This window comes from Echiichthys vipera, assembly GCF_963691815.1.
Source record: "Echiichthys vipera genome assembly, chromosome: 5".
NCBI classification, from domain to species: domain Eukaryota; kingdom Metazoa; phylum Chordata; class Actinopteri; order Perciformes; family Trachinidae; genus Echiichthys; species Echiichthys vipera.
In genome coordinates, this window is record NC_139830.1 from 1873393 (window position 1) to 1896349 (window position 22957).

The 22957-nt window shown below is 48.4% G+C and overlaps 1 protein-coding gene across 1 annotated transcript in view; it reads right to left on the reverse strand.

Annotated features, from left to right (window-relative positions):
• LOC310947237 (leucine-rich repeat and fibronectin type III domain-containing protein 1-like protein) overlaps positions 1-22134 on the reverse strand; it is a gene marked incomplete at both ends in the record, with an annotated part of 43970 nt that extends 21836 nt beyond the window's left edge. Inside the window, 6 exon segments of the mRNA XM_083914001.1 lie at positions 3695-4005; positions 5452-5664; positions 10127-10367; positions 15949-16115; positions 18920-19120; positions 21880-22134. Of these exon segments, the coding sequence (XP_083770127.1) occupies positions 3695-4005; positions 5452-5664; positions 10127-10367; positions 15949-16115; positions 18920-19120; positions 21880-22134 (1388 nt within the window).
• Positions 22135-22957: the final 823 nt, after the last annotated feature.

Sequence of the window (22957 nt, forward strand, 5' to 3'; positions counted from 1 at the left end):
GTGATGCGGAGGTGGAGTGTTTACTGCAGATTTGGTCGATGAAAAGATTCAAAAACAGTCGACAAGACGCACAAAAACTCCGAGGTCTACGGAAAGATCTGGAAACAAAGCCACGCATCGCCATGACGTCATCAATGCGTGTGACGTGTTACGGCGTGATGACGTATAGGCAGCAAGAAGCATTCTCCGACGCCCAGGTAGTGTGAGTACAAACGGGCCTGGAGGGGGGGACAAGGACCCTAAAGCACGGGGCACGGGACGGACGCACAGTGGGAGGGCGCCCTTTGTCACTTTTCTCAGAAGGTAATGCTGTGACATAAGGAGTTACTGGCACTAATCTTGTAACTAGTCAAATGTAACATTGCCCAACACTGATCATAAATGAGATATATCCGCTCAGTCCTATTTTGTCATTTAGTCTCTGGAATCGCAGCTGTCAAAACTTCTTTACTAATCTCGGACTCTCCGGTTTCCTCCCACAGTCCAAAGACGTGCAGGTGTTCGGTTCATTGATGACTCTAAATCACCCGTAGGTGTGAATGGTTGTCTGTCTCTGTTCGTCTCTATGTGTCCTGTGATAGACTGGCGTCCTGTCCAGGGTGGACCCCGCCTCACGCCCGATGTCAGCTGGGATCGGCTCCAGCCCCCCACGACACCAACAGGGACAAGAGGATGAAGATGAATGAATGAATGAACCAAATTGGGCTGCTTGTTATTCCAGTGGACGATGTGACGAACAGGGCATTAAACACTGAAGGCACGTCTTGCTTAGTCCCAGTCCCATGATAAAACCATGAAGTCACGCCCGCTGTTTAATCTGAAACCATCCACGAGGACACTCCGCACTCGAACACGCGTTCTCAATTGACGGCTGGATAATGGTCACTTGAGCGCCTTTGGTTTTAGGATAAAAATGAGAATCGAGGCCGTGGACACATTTCAAACTGTCATCTGTCGGCCCTCCAAACGCTGCGTAATGACACTCAATTATGCCTCCTGAGAGATGTTGTTGCTAGGTTACGGAGCTGGCTGAGTGGCCCGGCCATCCAACTGGTCACTCGGCATCACGGGCTGACGGTGGGGCCGCGCCGCACTTGGCAGCTGGAGCCTGAAACATGCTCTGAAATCCACATCTGGTGATTAGGATGTGCAAATCAGCTGCTGCCTGGAGGACCGGGGTTCACAGACAGGCCGGTAGATTCCTTCGGGGAAGTTTCACCGCCATTTAATACGTGAATTTTATCGCATCAATGTTTAAACGATCGTTCTCGTTTGCATTATGTACGTTTCATACGTCGGGGCGGTGTATTTTAAGCTGGGTGTATTTGTTTTTCACCACAGAGTTCAACGCTGCATTGATTCTTTCCCCCCGTGGACATTTTTTCTGCAAAGTCTGTGTTTTAATAAAGTGGGGAATAATTGCTTTACATTTATCTTAATGTCCTGTCTCGGCTTTACTCATTAACTTTTACATTTATGCCGTTGCATCTTTTATTTCCTGCGTTGTTTAGTCTTTGTTTAGTCTATCGCAGGTCTTTGTTTGCATGGTGATTAATGCTATCGTACTGATTGTTAATTTAAAAGTTGTTTGTTCTACCTTTGCACACAATCGATACAAATCAAAGCTCTGATTAAGCTCTGAATTATGACGATAATGCCACAAGTCCCATGTTTTTCTGATCTTATCTGTTGCCTGAAGCCAAATCACGTTTATTTTTCCGTTTACTCGTCTTTTGTTGCTCTCTGAGCTAAAAAAACAACTTTAAAAAGCCCTGAAACAGCCTCTTACAGGCCAGGAAGACCTTGGCGATAAGTGCCCACACAGGGATGATGTGTTCAGACACACACACACACACACACACACACACACACACACACACTTCCTCTACCTGTGTAACGCGCAAACATATCAATACATAAACATAACCATCAGGACCTGAGAACAAATACACATAATCACAAACTCATCTGTCAGTCAAGTGACCAAACACACACACACGCACACGCACACACACACACACACACACACACACACACACACACACACACACACACACACACACACACACACACACACACACACACACACACACACACACACACACACACACACACACACACACAAGAAACCAAACATCATTCAAACCCAGAGAGCTTTCGTTTGATTCCTCGTGTCGGTCCCAAAGTTTCTCATTTTTGGATAGTGTGTCGAAAATGGTTCAGTAGACGTTGTTGTCGCTTATTTGTTTTTCTTTATGCATTTTTTGTTCATTATCCAAAACAGAGGGCCGTGCGTCATTGGGTCAACTCCTCGCCACAGCCTCCTCCCTGACACCGGGGCCTTATGGCACGCGAATGAGCAACACCCCTAAAATCACGTTGATTTCATGGACGCAGAACCGCTGATTCATGACACTAGACGTCCTCATTTCACTACAAAACATAAATACATGTGCTGTTGTAGCTCAACAGGCCAGATAAGGAGAGAGCGGCCTCTATGAAGTGATGACGCTGTCTCCTCGTTGTACAAAACGATGGCCTCATCTCTCATCTCATCTTCAGCCTCTTATCCGGGGTCGGGTCTCGGGGGCAGTAGCTTTAGCAGGGGACCCCAAACTTCCCTTTCCCGGGCCACATTAACCAGCTCTAACTGGGGGATCCTGAGGCGTTCCCAGGCCAGTGTGGATATCTAATCTCTCCACCTGGTCCTGGGTCTTCCCCGAGGCCTCCTCCCAGCTGGACGTGCCTGGAACACCTCCCTAGGGAGGCGCCCAGGGTTCATCCTTACTAGATGACCCTGAACCACCTCAACTGGCTCCTTTCAACACAAAGGAGCAGCGGCTCTACTCCGAGTTCCTCACGGATGCTGAACTTCTCCCCCTCTCTCTAAGGGAGACTCCAGCCCCCCTCCTGAGGAAACACATTTCAGATGCTTGGACCTGGACCTGGTTCTTTGGGTCCTGACCCAGCTTTCATGACCTGTGTCTCTTCCAGATGCTAAAGGGTGCCAACAACCTTTCTGTGGTTTGTGGAAAGGTACAAGGCCAATCTGTTTTTCCTTGTGACTGGGCTGACCCATTACGAGTTCGGTCTGGCCAATCAGAGAGGAAATGTCACGTGTTCAGGTCTTTGTTTCCCCATAATCCAATGCTGTTGTCACTAAATTATGTTGTGTAATTGTGGAGCATCTTAACTGGACACCTGCTGCCTTACATTTGGAAAATACTAATTCTGTCTCAACACTTCTGTTTCAAATATTCAGAAGAAAGAAATCTGGCAACTGTGGCTCAGTGGAAGAGTGGGTCATCTTCCATTTGAGAGATCGGCGTTTCGATCCCCACCTCCCCTGGTCCTCATGTAGAAGTGTCCTTGGGCAAGACACTGAACCCTGAATTGCTCCTCGTGCTGTGCATGGGTGTGTAAATGTGGTGTGAATGGTCAGATTAGATGGTCTGTAGACGTCCACTGCCATCAGTGTGAATGTCTGTGTGAACGGGTGAATGTGACAAACCCTGTGAAAGTGCCTTGAGTAGTCAGAAGACTAGAAAGGCGCTATATAAGTCCATTTACCGTCCATTTACCAAATCGTGTGCAGACTCGTTTCTTTCGTGCGAAAGCAAACACGTTAAGCACACTATCTATCCAACCCACAGAGGCAACAGACACACACGCACACACACAGCGTCTGTCTTACCTGTATATGAGGATGTCGTCTGTGGAGCTGTTGTACTGGATCTGGTACATGCGGACTCCTGGTATGTGGTTCTGCGGGGGCCATCTGATGGTGGCAGAGCTGGACGTTAGATCCGACACGCTGACCCTCTGCTGATCGGACCGCGCCTGACCTCCACTGACGTTGGACTTGATGGATGTGGGGATGTCTGAAGGACCCGGGTCGGGGTCCAGTTTGGGGTCAAAGTGTGGCGAGGGGTTGACGACTAACTCAACGGGAGCGGTGGCCTCCCCGGCTGCATTTGATGCTATGCAGGTGAACTTTCCAGAATCCTTCAAATCAGAAGAAAAGAAAAGACCCAACATTTATGATCCCCATGAAAATCAAGAGACAATCACACTTCTTTATGCAGCTTTAAGTGGAGTCTCCCCCTGCTGGACATTAGAGAGAATGCAGCTTTAAGTGGAGTCTCCCCCTGCTGCACATTAGGGAGAATGCAGCTTTAGGTGAAGTCTCCTCCTGCTGGACATTAGAGAGAATGCAGCTTTAAGTGGAGTCTCCTCCTGCTGGACATTAAAGAGAATGCAGCTTTAAGTGGAGTCTCCTCCTGCTGGACATTAGAGAGAATGCAGCTTTAAGTGGAGTCTCCCCCTGCTGGACATTAGAGAGAATGCAGCTTTAAGTGGAGTCTCCTCCTGCTGGACATTAGAGAGAATGCAGCTTTAAGTGGAGTCTCCTCCTGCTGGACATTAGAGAGAATGCAGCTTTAAGTGGAGTCTCCCCCTGCTGGACATTAGAGAGAATGCAGCTTTAAGTGGAGTCTCCTCCTGCTGGACATTAGAGAGAATGCAGCTTTAAGTGGAGTCTCCTCCTGCTGGACATTAGAGAGAATGCAGCTTTAAGTGGAGTCTCCCCCTGCTGGACATTAGAGAGAATGCAGCTTTAAGTGGAGTCTCCTCCTGCTGGACATTAGAGAGAATGCAGCTTTAAGTGGAGTCTCCTCCTGCTGGACATCAGAGAGAATGCAGCTTTAAGTGGAATCTCCTCCTGCTGGACATTAGAGAGAATGCAGCTTTAAGTGGAGTCTCCTCCTGCTGGACATTAGAGAGAACTCAGCTTTAAGTGGAGTCTCCTCCTGCTGGACATTAGAGAGAATGCAGCTTTAAGTGGAGTCTCCTCCTGCTGGACAGTAGAGAGAATGCAGCTTTAAGTGGAGTCTCCTCCTGCTGGAAATTAGAGAGAATGCAGCTTTAAGTGGAGTCTCCCCCTGCTGGACATTAGAGAGAATGCAGCTTTAAGTGGAGTCTCCTCCTGCTGGACATTAGAGAGAATGCAGCTTTAAGTGGAGTCTCCTCCTGCTGGACATTAGAGAGAATACAGCTTTAAGTGGAGTCTCCTCCTGCAGGACATTAGAGAGAATGCAGCTTTAACTGGAGTCTCCCCCTGCTGGACATTAGAGATAATGCAGCTTTAAGTGGAGTCTCCTCCTGCTGGACATTAGAGAGAATGCAGCTTTAAGTGGAGTCTCCTCCTGCTGGACATTAGAGAGAATGCAGCTTTAAGTGGAGTCTCCTCCTGCTGGACATTAGAGAGAATGCAGCTTTAAGTGGAGTCTCCCCCTGCTGGACATTAGAGAGAATGCAGCTTTAAGTGGAGTCTCCTCCTGCTGGACATTAGAGAGAATGCAGCTTTAAGTGGAGTCTCCTCCTGCTGGACATTAGAGAGAATGCGCACACACGCACGCACCATATCCCATAAAAGTAAAACCACATCTCTACCTTGACCGAGGCCTTGAGGATGTCCAGCGAGCCGTTCTCGTAGCAGACGGTTCTGGACGTGTTGCCGATGAGCTTGCCGTCAGGACTGACCCAGTGCGTGGAGGGCTCGGGGTCTCCGATGGACTTACAGCGCAGGCTCACCTCCTGACCCTCCATCACAAACATCTTGGAGGTGTGGCGGGTGATCATCGGCGGCTCGCAAACAAACTCCTCCTGTTAGGGGACAAAAACACGAGTCGTCATATTTCAAGCAGTCACGGTTTGTAACCACGAAAAGTCTGAGCGGCGCCGGTGGTTGTTTATATTAACAATGTACATTAAGAGGATTTTACGGTATATTTTGGAGTTGTTGAAGTAGTTTTATTGTGAAGGACTGAAGTGTTGATTATTGTTGATTAAGGGCGCACTCACACTGTGCCTCCGTACCGTGCCCAAACAGGTTTCACGGTAAAGTCTGGTTCCTTTGACCAGTGTGAGTGCAACCGTACCACGTCTAGGAGCGGCACGCTTGCCGTCCACGGCCCGTTTGGGAGAGGTGGGCTTTTGTAAAGCACGTTTGCACGTGTACGAGCACGAGCGAGCGCACGTGTACGAGCACGAGGCCTACGGCGGTTCTGAGGTAATTTCCTGTGCGTCTGTTGGGACGTAGAAAAAAGAAGGAGGGACCATGCGCGGACATTTCAAACAATGGCGGTGAAAGGTTCACGTTGGTGTGATGCGGAGGTGGAGTGTTTACTGCAGATTTGGTCGATGAAAAGATTCAAAAACAGTCGACAAGACGCACAAAAACTCTGAGGTCTACGGAAAGATCTGGAAACAAAGCCACGCATCGCCATGACGTCATCAATGCGTGTGACGTGTTACGGCGTGATGACGTATAGGCAGCAAGAAGCATTCTCCGAGGCCCAGGTAGTGTGAGCACAAACGGGCCTGGAGGGGGGGACAAGGACCCTAAAGCACGGGGCACGGGACGGAGGCACAGTGGGAGGGCGCCCTAATGCACCGGTGTTTTGACGACTCTTGTAAACACGGAGATAAATGAGGCCATTAAAACCATAACTTTCCAGTGGATATCCTACAAACCTGTTAATGATACTGTGTTGCGTCAAATTCCGAGTCTTTACAACTCTCACGCCCCTCCCCCTCTACCACTGAGCTCCTCCTCTCCCTCCCGTCGAGTGCTCGTCAGCTTGCCAGTGTATCCTCGCTGAACAGCATGGAGTTCACGCTACACGTAGATCCCCCCCCCCCCCCCCCCCCCATTAAGGGGGGATCTGTGGCGTGTGCACAAACCGTGACTGTCAGAAAACTTGCTCTGGGTGCAAGTGAAGGCGCGTTTTATTCCCTTAAACTGGATGATTTATGTTGTTCTATCGGAGCAGAGCGTTGGTTTCAGTGAATGTGATTTAACCGTGTGCAACACATCGTCTAGTAGCTCAGTCCATAGGTGACTGGGCTGGGAACCGGAGGGTTGCTGGTTTGAGTCCCTGTGTGGACCATGTATGGAGCGTGGACTGGTGGCTGGAAAGGTGCCAGTTCATCTCCTGGGCACTGCTGAGGTGCTGTTGTGCAAAGTACCGAACCCCCAACTGCTCGGGGGCGCCGGTCACTGGCAGCCCCCTCGCTCTGACATCCCTCCATTGGTTGCATGTATATAGGTCTGGTAGATAAGTGTATATGTGTGTGTATTTCTGGCCTGTGTGTGTGTGTGTGTGTGTGTGTGTGTGTGTGTGTGTGTGTGTGTGTGTGTGTGTGTGTGTGTGTGTGTGTGTGTGTGTGTGTGTGTGTGTGTGTGTGTGTGTGTGTGTGTGTGTGTGTGTGTGTGTGTGTAAAATGAAAAATAATAGAGTGAAAATTGAATTTCCCCATTCGCGGGACTAATAAAGGAATTCTTCTATCTGCATCACCTGTATTATAAACAGCTGCAGTGCTGTCGAGAGGTGATACAACTTTAGATTTACAGAGAAATCACAAAACACCAAGAAAAAAACAAGCGAGATACAAATTCCCCTGGGTTTTTCTGAGAAAACTCGTCAATTCAGAAGAAGAAGAGCGCATTTCCTGTGCCCACAGAAGAGTTGAATTGTGTGAAACAGGAAGATTGAGTGAGTTTTTCAGCCCTCGCAATATTTAAAACCCACCCACTGGCACCTAAGCCCGCAGTAAAGCCAGCCAAAACCCTGGTGGAGTGTTATTGCTAGGTCAAGCGCGGCCTGCCAAGGCTTACCAGGGCTTACTCATCATTCCTACCACTCAGTGCATCTTCAAATGTGCTATTTTCTGGGCCCTTCTCGGGGCCGTAGTTACCAGCAGAGAAGATTGCTGAACTGATGACCAGCTGGGGTGCAGCTTCAAATGCCGTGTATTTCACTCTAACCCTCAATTGCTCCCGTGAAGCTGAGAGTAAAAAGGCTGTGATTGAACCGTGCTGCGCCCTGATGTGAGTGTGTTGACGTGTGAGACTATGAGAATGTGAAGTTGGTCACCGGAGGGAGAAGAGTATGAATGTACTGATCGGGTTTTAATCCCTCCGATCACCCCTTTAATACCAAATTAGCGTCAATTTTTCTTCCCATTTCATGAGAATTTAACCTCAGACGAGCGGCTTTCATTGATGTCAAAGCGGGAACTCCCTCTGCGGCTGATGGCTCCTGTCTGAACTCTGACGGATGCAGCGGAGGCCCCCGTGTCCTTGCAGCGGGAAAGAGGCTATTAACTGTCTGAGCATTAACATGTCCAGGCACTTTGGTGACACGGAGGTCTCCGGATCGCCCTCTTTACAAGGCTAATCCTCTTATAGAGATCCTCCACACCTCTCAGAGGGGGTCCACGACTATTACCAGAGGTGAGGCAAAGGTCTGAGCATCATCCTCTCTATGATGATACCAATTAATCCCATCTTTATCTCACCGTGCACCTCCACTTATCATCGAAGCTCTCAAGCGCCCCAGGAGGGTCGGCTCCTGAAGATCCCCCGGGGGAGGCCGACCCCTTCCATATCATCCTCTTTAAGGGAGCATCTTGACCTACACCACTTAAGTCTGTTATCTCAAAAGCTCTGCTATTGTGTAGAAGTACGTTCCCAGCAGGTGGAGAGCAGATCTCTCAGCGGCTCCTCGACCTTTAGTCCCGAACCATCTAACTGCAATATGCAGGAACAACAGCACGTGTGCACTGGGTTGGCTCAGGGCTCTCTGAGCTGCACTAGGAGGCCTCTTCTGGCTGTGGAGGTTAGCTAAAGTGCAACTGTATGGACAACCCGTCCTACCCCAACTTGTCTGATTCGGTTGTTTCGTCAGGACCCTTGGACGTCACCTGCCAACGCCCTGATGTCAAACACATGACGCTCCACTGCAGCTGTTGCGATGTCGACTGACAGACCGTATGTGTAGTGAAAACCAGGACCAGGTCTGTCCTATAAGCAACCAACTTCTTTCACTAGACCTTCGCAGTACATTTCTACATTTACCGACAGATTTACTGGGGCCCTTCTGTGTGGAGTTTGCATGTTGTCCCCGTGTCTGCGTGGGTTTTCTCCGGGTTCTCCGGTTTCCTCCCACAGTCCAAAGACGTGCAGGTGTTCGGTTCATTGATGACTCTAAATCACCCGTAGGTGTGAATGGTTGTCTGTCTCTGTTCGTCTCTATGTGTCCTGTGATAGACTGGCGTCCTGTCCAGGGTGGACCCCGCCTCACGCCCGATGTCAGCTGGGATCGGCTCCAGCCCCCCGCGACCCCCGACAGGGACAAGAGGCTGAAGATGAATGAATTAATGAAACATGATGCGATGTGTTTCAATAAACAGATTTATAAAAAAATCGGACCATGATGGTTAGGTTAAGGCAAGAAAAGGTGACAGGGTTTGAACATTGCTTTTGGTTTGGTTTGGCTTGGTAGTACCGGGGCACGGACGCCGCTGCAGGGGGATGAGCTCTGGTCCCCTGGGTGAAAGTGCTTTGGGAACCTCTACCCCCCCCCCCCCCAACCTGCATCCCTCAGTGGAGATTTATGGTAATGAGTTATATGTACGAACAGTGAACGTCCACTCTCTGTCTTCTCACTCTACAACGACATGAAGGATGAACACATGATGCAATGTCACGATCCTGAGGCATCTTTGCATATCAAACTCCACGACTCCAGCGGGTTCACGCCTCTGTGACACCGACCATCTGCTCTGCTAAAGTGTCCTTGTGAAGCAGAAGTGATGGTGCCTCCACAGACGGCTACAAGTTTACATGTGCATACACTTCTTCTTTTCGGCGCTGCAGGGGTTTATGGGGGATGATGACGACAAACACACAGAATTCAATTTTATATCACCAATATTGTTGAAATCAGACATTTTTTAGGTGAGATTCAGCTAATTAATGATGACTCTTGGCTGCTGTTGTCAAGGAGCTCAGTGTTTGTGTTGTTATTCCCACTAAAGGCAACAAGATCAACCAGATAAACCCCTTTTTGCACACTATGATTAATCAAAGCAGGGACAAACCTCAGTGAATCCAACCGCTGGCACCTTAAATCAGTGGGATTACGACTCTCGATTTCCCAGCAGTGTAGGAGGTTTAGTGGGATAACCTTTTTCCCCACTGTCCCCCAAAGAATTAAGCATTTATAACATTCTGGGACCACTTTAAAAAGAGTATTGTGAGTATTGAGTAACTCCAACGAACCTCTCTGATGGTCCAGAAGTATTTCCCGGCCAGGTCTTTAGGTGAAGCGCAGGTCTCCAGGTCGTCCTCTCGGGTCAGTCTGCGAAGCCACACCAGCTCACAGTTACAGTGCAGAGGGTTCCCACCGAAGCTCAACACCAGCGCCGTGAGAGGAGAGCCCTTCATCTTGGCGTACACCGGGATCCGCAGGAACAGCGGGTCTGGGGGGATCTTCTTCAGCTTGTTGGACGTCATGTCCAGTCTGGTGAGACAGAGGCACAGAGACACAGGGACAAGGATCAGTTCATTTCATTATGAGGCTGAAGCGGATCACCCACCAACCAATGGGTGACGTCACGGCCATGGACGTATTCAGAGTCAATGAGCCCCTGGGCACAGACCTGTAAGAGGCCCCCCACTCCGTCTACAGGAACAAGACCACGAAATTCAAAGAGTCGACTTTTAGTCGTCTTTAAGCTCATTTTACATCGGTTTTCTGTTGTTAAGTATGTTTTTGTTATTGTTTTTCATCTCTGGGATTGTTATGCATCTTTTTGTGGTGGTTTTTGCATCTTTTTTAATCATTTTGCATCTTTTTGTGGTGGTTTTTGCATCTTTTTTAATCATTTAGCATCTTTTTGTGGTGGTTTTTGCATCTTTTTTAATCATTTTGCATCTTTTTGTGGTGGTTTTGCATCTATTTTTAGTCATTTTGCATCTTTTTGTGCTGGTTTTGCATCTATTTTTAATCATTTTGCATCTTTTTGTGGTGGTTTTGCATCTATTTTTAATCATTTTGCATCTTTTTGTGGTGGTTTTGCATCTATTTTTAGTCATTTATAAAGCACGAGCGTGCGCACGTGTACGAGCACAAGGCCTACAGCGGTTCTGAGGTCATTTCCTGTGCGCCTGTTGGGACATAGAAAAAAGAAGGAGGGACCATGCGCGGACATTTCAAACAATGGCGGTGAAAGGTTCACGTTGGTGTGATGCGGAGGTGGAGTGTTTACTGCAGAGTTGGTCGATGAAAAGATTCAAAAACAGTCGACAAGACGCACAAAAACTCCGAGGTCTACGGAAAGATCTGGAAACAAAGCCACGCATCGCCATGACGTCATCAATGCGTGTGACGTGTTACGGCGTGATGACGTATAGGCAGCAAGAAGCATTCTCCGAGGCCCAGGTAGTGTGAGTACAAACGGGCCTGGAGGGGGGGACAAGGACCCTAAAGCACGGGGCACGGTGCGGATGCACAGTGGGAGGGCGCCCTATAGCGAATTTGGGTCGATCTCCCTCAAATTTGATAGTAGGTCGTTCAACTTTAAGAGACATTCCAGTGCACTTTGCCTTAATAGAGGTCCGAAACTTCGGACTTCCCATGGCATTGGAAGGCAGCAACTCTCTCAACGCACAAGCTGGGGGAGGAGGGAGCGTCAGAGGTCAGGGAGGGGGAAGAGGGTGGGACCTTTAAAGGGAAGCGCTGTGAGAATACTTGCCAGAAAACTAAGAATAGCTTTAAGCAAACGTCAAACAAGTCTCTGAATCTGTTATTAACCTTCTTTAAGGTGTAGGAATTATCAAATGGTGATTAGACGAGAGTGCAGATTGAGGGAAACCGAGCTCACAGAACAAGAGCTTAATCACAAACATACATCGGACTAATGCGATCCAACAGTGAGGCACATATTCCAGGCTGCTGCTGCTGCTGCACCGTCTCCAGGAGTTGACAGTAATTTGTTGTTAATGTAGGTCCGTTCAAATGTTTACTGTCGTAAACGAGAAAAAACTATCGCCCCCCCCAGAAATAATGGACAACGTTGACTTAACAAGAAGTTAATAGCAGTTGAGAGCAGCGAGCGTGGGGCACTTTACAAATTTCAATTATGTCATTTCACGGGCAGCAGCCTGGTGGTGTGTACTCATTTGTGAGCGTGCACTGGTGTGTGTGTGTGTGTGTGTGTGTGTGTGTGTGTGTGTGTGTGTGTGTGTGTGTGAGGTAAACACTCACCTGTGCACGCGGACAAATTCAGAGGAACACCAGCTGGCCCATAAGTTTTGTGTCTCCGGGGCAGAAATAAGCCATTACACTGTTTTTAATAAATGCATGACTTCTTCTCCTGGATGCTGCTGCGGCTTCTTGCACATCAATGACTGTCGGTCGTCGGGACGGGAATTAAAATCGATTACCGGGGGTTTAAAATGTTATTTTGTGCCAGGAGAGTAAACGTACTCGTCCAAAATATCATAAGAACGATCTTTAATTGTAAAAGTCCAAACTAGAAGTGTTTTACCGAGCAGGGGCCAGGAATAATAAGTAGTTTTAACAAGTTAAACAGCATTTCTAAACAGACTGTGGGCGTCTTCACGTTACCTTTGAGTCCACGGTAGTTTACGACGTTTGGTTAACGACGTATTTTCATGAACAGCTTCGTACGATGTCATCAAAGTCATAGTCAAGATATCTTGCGAAACTCCACGACAACAGGGCACCAAAAACTTACATGAGTGGTTTTTAGCCTACTCACACTGAGAGTTAGGGTTAAGGCATGAAAACCACTTGGTTAGGGTTAGGTGGAAGCAATGTGGACCTCTTCACGTTACCTTTGAGTCCACAGTAGTTTACGACATTTGGTTAACGACGTATTTTCAGCATTAACATGAACAGCTTCGTACGATGTCAACAAAGTCGTATGATATCTTGCGAAACTCCACGACAACAGGGCACCAAAAACTTACATGAGTGGTTTTTAGCCTACTCACAGTGACGGTTAGGGTTAGGCATGAAAACCACTTGGTTAGGGTTAGAAAGACCCGGACAATGAACCCCACATGCCCAGGTGACGTCACGGCCATGGACGTATTCAGAGTCAATGAGCCCCTGGGCGCAGACCTGTAAGAGGCCCCCCACTCCGTCTACAGGAACAAGACCCCCAAGAACAAACGACTTTTGGTCGTTTTGGAGTCATTTTGTTTGTCTTTGTGCTTATTTTACATCCATTAACTGTTGTTTAATATGTTTTTGTTAATGTTTTGCATCTTTTGTGGTGGTTTTGCATCTATTTTTAGTCATTTAGCATCTTTTTGTGGTGGTTATGCATCTATTTTTAGTAATTTTGCATCTTTTTGTGGTGGTTTTGTAATTATTTTTAGTCATTTTGCATCTTTTTGTGGTGGTTTTGCATCTATTTTTAGTCATTTTGCATCTTTTTGTGCTGGTTTTACATCTATTTTTAGTCATTTTGCATCTTTTTGTGTTGGTTTTGCATCTATTTTTAGTCATTTTGCATCTTTTTGTGGTGGTTTTGCATCTATTTTTAGTCATTTTGCATCTTTTTGTGGTGGTTTTGCATCTATTTTTAGTCATTTTGCATCTTTTTGTGGTGGTTTTGCATCTATTTTTAGTCATTTTGCATCTTTTTGTGGTGGTTTTGCATCTATTCTTAATCATTTTGCATCTTTTTGTGCTGATTTTTGCATCTAGTCCGGTTCTTCAGGGTTTGCGGTCTTATACTGTGCCTCCTGCTTTATTACGTGGAAGCAAGCAGCAGCAGCAGGAGAAACAGCAGCTCACGCACATTTCTCACATCTTTAACTTCAATTTAAGGCTGCGTTGAGGAAAGTTTGGCCACTACAAGTATTAAACCAAGCCCCAACCACAGCTTCCTTCCTGGTTGATCCAATCAGGAGTTCTCTGAGTGTCCACTAGGGGCAGGTTTCATAACAGAGCAGTTTCTCATTGAGCCCCATGTTAAACAGCCGTTTACACAGCATCATTAAACCTGTTTAAGGACAAAAGAACATTCTAGTCTGTGTGTTTAGCTCAGATCTCCATGACAACACGGAGGGGGAGGGGCTAGTTTTTATTTTATTGGAGGTTAAAGTTTGTGAATAATTAGGGGCGTGGCCTCTTGAGTGACAGCTAGCCTCTGGCCCTCACTTCTCCTCGGAGGTAAACGTCAGCCAGATGGACGTACGCCCCTCTCCCCAACGTCACATACATGCCCTTTTTGGTCAGAGGAAATGAGGCGGAGTCAAAGACAAGATGGAGACTCCTGTAGGCGAGGACGATTGGATCAAGGTGAGAGAATGGACCTCGACGGAGACGCTACGTCCATTTTTTTATACAGTCTGTGACACACACACACACACAAACACACACACACACACACTCCTCCTGAATGAACACTTGTTTGAAGAAAACCTGCCTCTGTGGTTTGTCGAATACAGCTGAGACTGCATCACACGGGGCAGGTGCTATAAAACTAAACCTACGAGTTAAAGGAGGCCATAAACATCCATCAGGCTGTAAACACGGCCTATTATATCATCGACCCTTTGCAGTGCTGAACGCTTACTGCACTCAAACATACTGCTGAAATCGTTGATCGTGGTGCAACAAGACCACAGTCACTGTTCAGGCTTTCACTGAAAAAGTGTTCAGGGAAGGAAGGTGAAGTTACAGAGAGCTGCATAACGTTGGATTTGACAGTGAAAAGAAGCCAAAAGACGCTGAATACAAACCCGTCCCTAGTGAAAACATAGTATTGTTATATTATCTTATTGTAATAGTTCTTAAGGAAAGAGCTCAGTACACTTTGGCTTCATTTTGTTGTGTAAATAGTTTAAATATGAGGCTAAATTTAATTTAATTTAACTGTATTTAATCATAATATTAAAGTACACTTAAAGGAATAAAGGGCTTGAATACAACTGTACTTTCCAGAAGCACACGAAGCTACCACTTAAGACACTCAAGATTTTAAAACACACTTATGCATAATTTACAATATATGTACTCACACTACCTGGGCCTCGGTGAATGCTTCTTGCTGCCGGTGAAGGCATTCAAAGGTCTTTTTTAACCACTAAGGGCGCACTCCCACTGTGCGTGCGTCCCGTGCCCCGTGCTTTAGGGTCCTTGTCCCCCCCTCCAGGCCCGTTTGTACTCACACTACCTGGGCCTCGGAGAATGCTTCTTGCTGCCTATACGTCATCACGCCGTAACACGTCACACGCATTGATGACGTCATGGCGATGCGTGGCTTTGTTTCCAGATCTTTCCGTAGACCTCTGAGTTTTTGTGCGTCTTGTCGACTGTTTTTGAATCCTTTCATCGACCAAATCTGCAGTAAACACTCCACCTCCGCATCACACCAACGTGAACCTTTCACCGCCATTGTTTGAAATGTCCGCGCATGGTCCCTCCTTCTTTTTTCTACGTCCCAACAGGCGCACAGGAAATGACCTCAGAACCGCCGTAGGCCTCGTGCTCGTACACGTGCGCACGCTCATGCTCGTACACGTGCAAACGTGCTTTACTAAAGCCCACCTCTACCAAACGGGCCGTGGACGGCAAGCGTGCCGCTCCTAGACGTGGTACGGTTGCACTCACACTGGTCAAAGGAACCAGACTTTAGCCTTGAAACATGCTTGGGCACGGGACGGACGGACAGTGTGAGTGCGCCCTTAAAGACTTACCTACTGGCCCCTGTACCAGCTCCTCTCATAGTAAAGTCCATTACAGTGGAAGGAGCCCATTGGTGCTTTGTTATGTGTGTAGGGACTCTTCTCATGCTGCTGCAGAGGTTTGCTGTTATTTTCAGCAGCATTAGTGGTTAAAAAAGACCTTTGAATGCCTTCACCGTGCTGCCCCGAGCTAACCACTGTTAGCCACTCTCTCGATGGCTTACTTGATGTGTGTAAGTGCCGAAAAAAAGACCATGGGATGATTTTACACTTACTGAATTACACTTATAAAGATTAAACTACTTTTGTTGTATTTGTATTTGCGGTGCAAAGTGAAAGTGCGTGGTTGCTGTAACGCGGTCTCACGTGATCCCGACCTGGCCAGTTTGTGCAGGTTGGAGAAAATTCCCTCGGGGACGCTCTCGATGAGGTTGTGGTCGAGGCTGAGGGTGTTGACGCTGACCAGCAGGGCGATGGTGTCCCAGGGGATGTTCACGAGGTTGTTGTAGCTCAGATCCAAGTCCTCCAGAGTCTCCAGGAAGTCCTGCATTGGGGGGGACAGAGACAGAGACCGTGAGCACAATCAGAGGATCAAACTTTAATCGCAGAGAGAGGAAAAGTGAGCGCTGGACGGATGGAGATAAAGGTCATGAAGGAAGAAGAGAGAGGGGCTGAGAGAGAAACAGAAAGACAGCAATGGAGATCAATTACCCTGGTCAATGGCGTGCACTCAAAACATGTTGTTTCTCTAATTGCCTTCATACAATTCTCCCAATCAGCTGAAACGCCACGAGTCAGCGAACATTACAAGCACAAACACAAAGAGGAAGCTAACAGGAAGGAGCGAGATAACAGCCTGTTGATCGGCAAAAGTGTTGTCGTCGTCCTAGTTGTAATTGCTCTCGTCATTCACACACAATCAGGACGCTGTCTGAGTGTCACAACGCCGCAATTCTCATCACAGTGATTTGGGCTTTACAGCTTTCTGGACACAGAGACTCTCAATCGAAATGACAGAAGACGGTTAAAGGAGGAGTTCAAAGAAAATCATCCGCTGTTTGTACAAATAACTACGCCCTCCCGCTGTGCCTCCGTCCCGTGCCCCGTGCTTTAGGGTCCTTCCCCGAGGTCTCCTCCCAGCTGGACGTGCCTGGAACACCTCCCTAGGGAGGCGCCCAGGGTTCATCCTTACCAGATGATCCTGAACCACCTCAACTGGCTCCTTTCAACGCAAAGGAGCAGCGGCTCTACTCCGAGTTCCTCACGGATGCTGAACTTCTCCCCCTCTCTCTAAGGGAGACTCCAGTCCCCCTCCTGAGGAAACACATTTCAGACGCTTGGACCTGGACCTGGTTCTTTGGGTCCTGACCCAGCTTTCATGACCACAGGTGAGGACAGGAACGAAGATTGACCGTTAGATCGAGAGCTTTGCCTTCAGACTCAGCTCTCTTAAACGTTTTAATTGCTTTTTAATGTTTTACGTGCAGCACTTTGAGATGTTTTGTTGTTGAAATGTGCTGTATGAATAAACCCGCCCCGATTCGCTGTCCTCTCCAAAAAAACGCTGAAAATAACGTGTTCACGCTCAGTTTGAGGGTGGATGGACGGGCATACGGAGCATCTGGCTTTGAAACTGAGACTGGGCTTCTGCCAACAGTCCTTACGACCAAAATCCTTTTTTTAAATCAAACATAAGCAATCAAATCCGTGCAGATCTTGGCTGAACACTGGAACGAAGGGAAACGGGCAGGAGAGAGGAGGTGAAAGGGATGGAGAGACGGGGGAGAGACCAGGCTCAGGTTCAGGAGGTCCGGTCCATTAGTGAGTGCAGAGTTCACGTCAGTCTGCGGAGCTCCTGCAGAGGTCTGAGAGCCGGACCTGAGGGGACACTTTGGTGCTTCGGCGCTGGACTTTTAATGAGCAGAGAAAGGACAGTGTCACTTAATGAAGAGGGGGAGTTTATTTTAGCGCCGGGTTATTAAAAAGGTGTCCAGCTGGGCAGAGGAGGCAGGCACGGCTGGCTGCGTCTGTTAAACAGAGTCAGAGCCAGACACGAGGCGCCGTCTCCGCGCAGCACTTGACCCCCCGCACCACCACGAAAAAGAGCGCAAGGAGCTTTAATTGACTTTGCAGGAACTTTTTTTAAACTGAGAAACTCGGCAGGTTTGTTAGCAGCAGCGATTTAAGATAAAAATGTCATTTTTTCAAGAATATTCTTGCCTCCTTGGTCTCATTTGTACACAGATTTGGTTCGTTTTCAGGGCTTTTACTGCATTAAACTATAAAATAATAAATCAGTGCTGAATAGAAGTGTCACGCCGCGGTGATCTGTCCTGTCTTTGGGTTTTCTGTCTTGTGAATTTCCTGTTTTATTTTGAAAAGTAACTCTCCTCTCGTTCAAGGTCACTTGCCCTTTCTCTCGTGTCACCGGTCTGACGTCCTCAGGCTTCAATTGAGCCGCAGTCGCCCCAAAAACTGTGTACTGACGAATCCTTGGTGCTGTCCGTGGTGCGTGTTCTCCCCGTGTCTGCGTGGGTTTTCTCCAGGTTCTCCGGTTTCCTCCCACAGTCCAAAGACGTGCAGGTGTTGGGTTCATTGATGACTCTAAATCACCCGTAGGTGTGAATGGTTGTCTGTCTCTGTTCGTCTCTATGTGTCCTGTGATAGACTGGCGTCCTGTCCAGGGTGGACCCCGCCTCACGCCCGATGTCAGCTGGGATCGGCTCCAGCCCCCCGCGACCCCGACAGGGTCAAGAGGCTGAAGATGAATGAATGAATGAATGCTGTTACACACAGCAAAGCTAGAACAAAAGCATCTAGGTCAGGGCTGTTCAAGGATCGTGGCCCTTTGAGTAGAAGCGTCTGTGAATAAGTCATTCATGGCCTCTGTCCTCTCTGGTATCCGTCCCAGCACAACCGTCTCAGTGCGGCAAATACCGGCGCACTGGGAGACTTGCTCCACGCGCTTCCTGTAGGCGCGCGGCCACAACGCACGCTCCTGTTACGCTCGTCTTCGTGTTGTTGCTGGTCTTAATCGTTTCAGTCTGGTTAAATCCCCGCCTCACGCCCGATGTCAGCTGGGATTGGCTGCAGCCAGCCCCCCCCCCCCCCGACCCCGACATGGACAAGAGGTTGAAGATGAATGAATGTTTACATGCATTACATGAGACCACAGAGGTCAACAATTCATTCATTTCTCAAACAACTGAACAAACAAAAGTGAGTACTTCGGATCTTCCAATCAGCCAAATTAAACGTCTAAAATTCAAGATCTGGATCCTTCACTCACCACCGCCTTCTGCGAACTCACATGAAAACATGAAAACATGAGCATTCGGGTGCTGGTACCTGAAAGGCTCCCTCCGATATGCCGTGCAGCTGGTTGTTGGCCAGGATGAGGTGCCGCAGGTTCACCAGGCCCTGAAAGTGGGAGTCGTCCAGGGTGGTGAGGCGGTTGGCGTCCAGGTGGAGAGCGTGGAGGTCCTGGAGGTCGGCGAAGGCGTACGGACGGATCTGACTGATGGTGTTCCTGCTCAGGGTCAGGTGGATCTGGAAATGCACAGAAACATCGGGTTATTCATAGAAGTAGGGAAGTTACGATATGAAGGGTATGAAGTATCAGTGGACGGGAAATTAGACCTGTCGGCAAATATTCAGGTTAAACACGTCCTCATAGACCTGGGGTTACGTCCAGGTAACCACCACATGTCCCCAGTCGACGTAGACCTTAAACAGGAAGACTTCATGGACTACTCCAGAACTTTTTCTTAAAATATTACGACTTTTCGTCACAATCTTCCAGGAAGTGTGAGTACAAACGGGCCTGGAGGGGGGGACAAGGACCCTAAAGCACGGGGCACGGGACGGACGCACAGTGGGAGGGCGCCCTTAGATTGACGTACGTTCTGTCCTGGACAGGGAGGTCGGAGGTCATAAAAGATATCTGATGTTTCACTCAGGGCTGTGGGGATTAAACCGGCAGCCGTCCCTTTATTAATAATAATATTAGTAATTACAGTTACAATTACAGATAAAGTGGTGATCAATGAAGTCTGGGCTTCATGAATAGATAATTGTACTTTTATAAGGGCGAAAAAGGGCGACACAGTGGTCTGGTGGTTAGCACTGTCCCCTCACAGCGAGAGGGTTCCTGGTTTGAATCCCGGCTGGGGCCCTTCTGTGTGGAGTTTGCATGTTGTCCCCGTGTCTGTGTGGGTTTTCTCCGGGTTCTCCGGTTTCCTCCCACAGTCCAAAGACGTGCAGGTGTTCGGTTCATTGATGACTCTAAATCACCCGTAGGTGTGAATGGTTGTCTGTCTCTGTTCGTCTCTATGTGTCCTGTGATAGACTGGCGTCCTGTCCAGGGTGGACCCCGCCTCACGCCCGATGTCAGCTGGGATCGGCTCCAGCACCCCCGCGACCCCGACAGGGACAAGCGGCTGAAGATGAATGAATGAATGAAACCCCAGAGTAGGTGAATCAACCCTATTACACTTGTAAACCTGTTTTTGGAGAATCACCGGAGACATCGTGGCGCTCGCCGCCAAATGATTAAAAGCCAATTTCCCATTGGTGCCTTGTGTGTGAGCAAACATCATCTGTGCTGTTGTGGATCACGCTGGAGAGGAAACACCAGAGGAAGTCTCCAGCTGCGACGAGAGTCACTATTTGGTGTTTTAAGTACCACCACGTTGGTATTTTTTTTGCTTTTTGTGTGGCGTGCGGTGAAGCCTCTCCACCTCCGTTCCATGATTACAGCGCAATTAATTGGTGAAATCTCTAAGACGTAATAGATGTCACCTCAGCCAGTGTGATGTGTTGGAAGGAGCAGATGTTCCCAATGTTTCCTGCGTTCAATGTGGAATAAACATGAAAACTCTCCTCGCCGTGTTTACGTGTTCGTGAACGGAGAGCGCTTTCCTTTCATCGGGACGCAGAACGCTTAAAAAACCTTCCTTTGCTCATCATCTGTAGTGCTCCGCCGCTTCTACTCTACAAGTTATCCTCAACTCAAGTCATGCAATTTAACTTTACTGTCTGTTGGAGTACCCACTCCTCACAGCCTTCCTCCTATCCTTATACTTCAAGTAGAGATGTCCTACATTACACAGAATGCCTTCTGGTCGTCCTTTCATACCAGGTGTTTACCTTCTTCTTTCAAATATAGGTTTTAATTGACTGCAGGTGGAGGTAACAGCACAACTACATTCATTCATCTTCAACCTCTTGTCCCTGTCGAGGGCTGGAGCCGATCCCAGCTGACATCGGGCGTGAGGCGGGGTCCACCCTGGACAGGACGCCAGTCTATCACAGGACACATAGAGACGAACAGAGACAGACAACCATTCACACCTACGGGTGATTTAGAGTCATCAATGAACCGAACACCTGCACGTCTTTGGACTGTGGGAGGAAACCGGAGAACCCGGAGAAAACCCACGCAGACACGGGGAGAACACGCAAACTCCACACAGAAGGGAAGAACTATAGAAATAATTAAATTTAGTGTGCTCGGTGACGACAGACATGTTTGACTGAACCCTGTTTCTGCTGCAGTTACAGTGACGTTGAATTTGAACATTGTGGCACCATTGGACGTCTGCATGCGGTCCCGTGCCCCGTGCTTTAGGGTCCTTGTCCCCCCCTCCAGGCCCGTTTGTACTCACACTCGGCGAATGCTTCTTGCTGCCTATATGTCATCATGGCGTAACACGTCACACGCATTGATGACGTCATAGCGATGCGTGGCTTTGTTTCCAGATCTTTCTGTAGACCTCAGAGTTTTTGTGCGTCTTGTCGACTGTTTTTGAATCTTTTCATCGACCAAATCTGCAGTAAACACTCCACCTCCGCATCACACCAACGTGAACCTTTCACCGCCATTGTTTGAAATGTCCGCGCATGGTCCCTCCTTCTTTTTTCTACGTCCCAACAGGCGCACAGGAAATGACCTCAGAGCCGCCGTAGGCCTCGTGCTCGTACACGTGCGCACGCTCGTGCTCGTACACGTGCAAACGTGCTTTACAAAAACCCACCTCTCCCAAACGGGCCGTGGACGGCAAGCGTGCCGCTCCTAGACGCGGTACTTATGCACTCACACTGGTCAAACGAACTAGACTAGACAGTACGGATGGACAGTGTGAGTGCGCCCTTGGAGTTCTTACAGACCTCAACAAAACGTTGGTATTTTGCACCCTGGGAATGAGAACAGCCAGTTGTTCCTCAGCCCCGTTGGATTGTGTGTTCAGGACAAAGGAACAAAAAATTGTGACAGTGTCTAGAATGAGTGCATAAAAGTGACTTCTGACCAGGCTGGACATGTTGGCGAAGTCGCGGTGCCTCAGCGTAGTGATGAAGTTGTCCATCAGCCTGAGCTCGGCCGTCTGGCGGTCGATGTTGGGCGGCACGAAGAGGAGGCCCGTCTTGGCACACAGCACCGTGTAGGACGGCAACAGGTTCTGGCAGGTGCATCGCTTCGGACACAGCATGGAGGAGGACCAGGAGGGGAGGGAGGACAGGAGGACGAAGAGGAGAGGGCAGACCAGCGAGGAGACGACGTCCATGGCTACTCTCCTACTGCAACACAGACAAAGAAGCAGAAGTCAGACTCATGTACAGCAGCTCACAGAATGCATGTTCAAATTCCTGCAGGGGACGGAAATGAAACAGATGCCTCTTTGTTCTAACTGCAAAGATAGTCATCTTTCCCCCACTTACACTGCTGTACGACTCTATACATGCAGATTATTCCGCACAATGACGCATGTGTGTGAGATAACAGCTGCGGAAAATGTGAAATTACTGCGAATATCAGGACATTCTCTGTGCTTTTATTTCTACGGCTTATAACATGAAATCCTCCCTGTATGCCGCCCCAGACTCTGCAGACACGAGGAACCCAGAATTTCCAGAAAGCAAGTATTATAATAAATGCTTCATGAGCGAGGGGAGGACAGAAGAACAAGGCGAGGGCAGGCAGAGCAGCGGGAGACAGGGAGGCAGAGAGGGTGAGGGAGGAGATTAAAGTTAGCCGCAGCCTGTGTTTTTCTTTCTGCTGAGTAAGTTGTCCTGGGAAAGTGAAAGTAAACATTACTTATATGATCAATTAAGCTCACTGCGCTCGATTACAACCTGAGGAGAGCATTAAAGAACACAAATGATCCTCTCTGCGTGATTATCTGCCCCACTTCATAAATTTCATAGATGTTTTCGCGCATAAAAATGGGACTGAACTCTTCCAGCCGAGGCGATAAAGGAATACATTTACATTGATATTGATTCCTCTCCGCTCGGCTCAGCGAAGCCCTGAATAAATTCACACAAGCAGAGGGGGACTCACACACTCATGCATGCGTAAATGCTCCCACGTGAACACACACTGTGTAA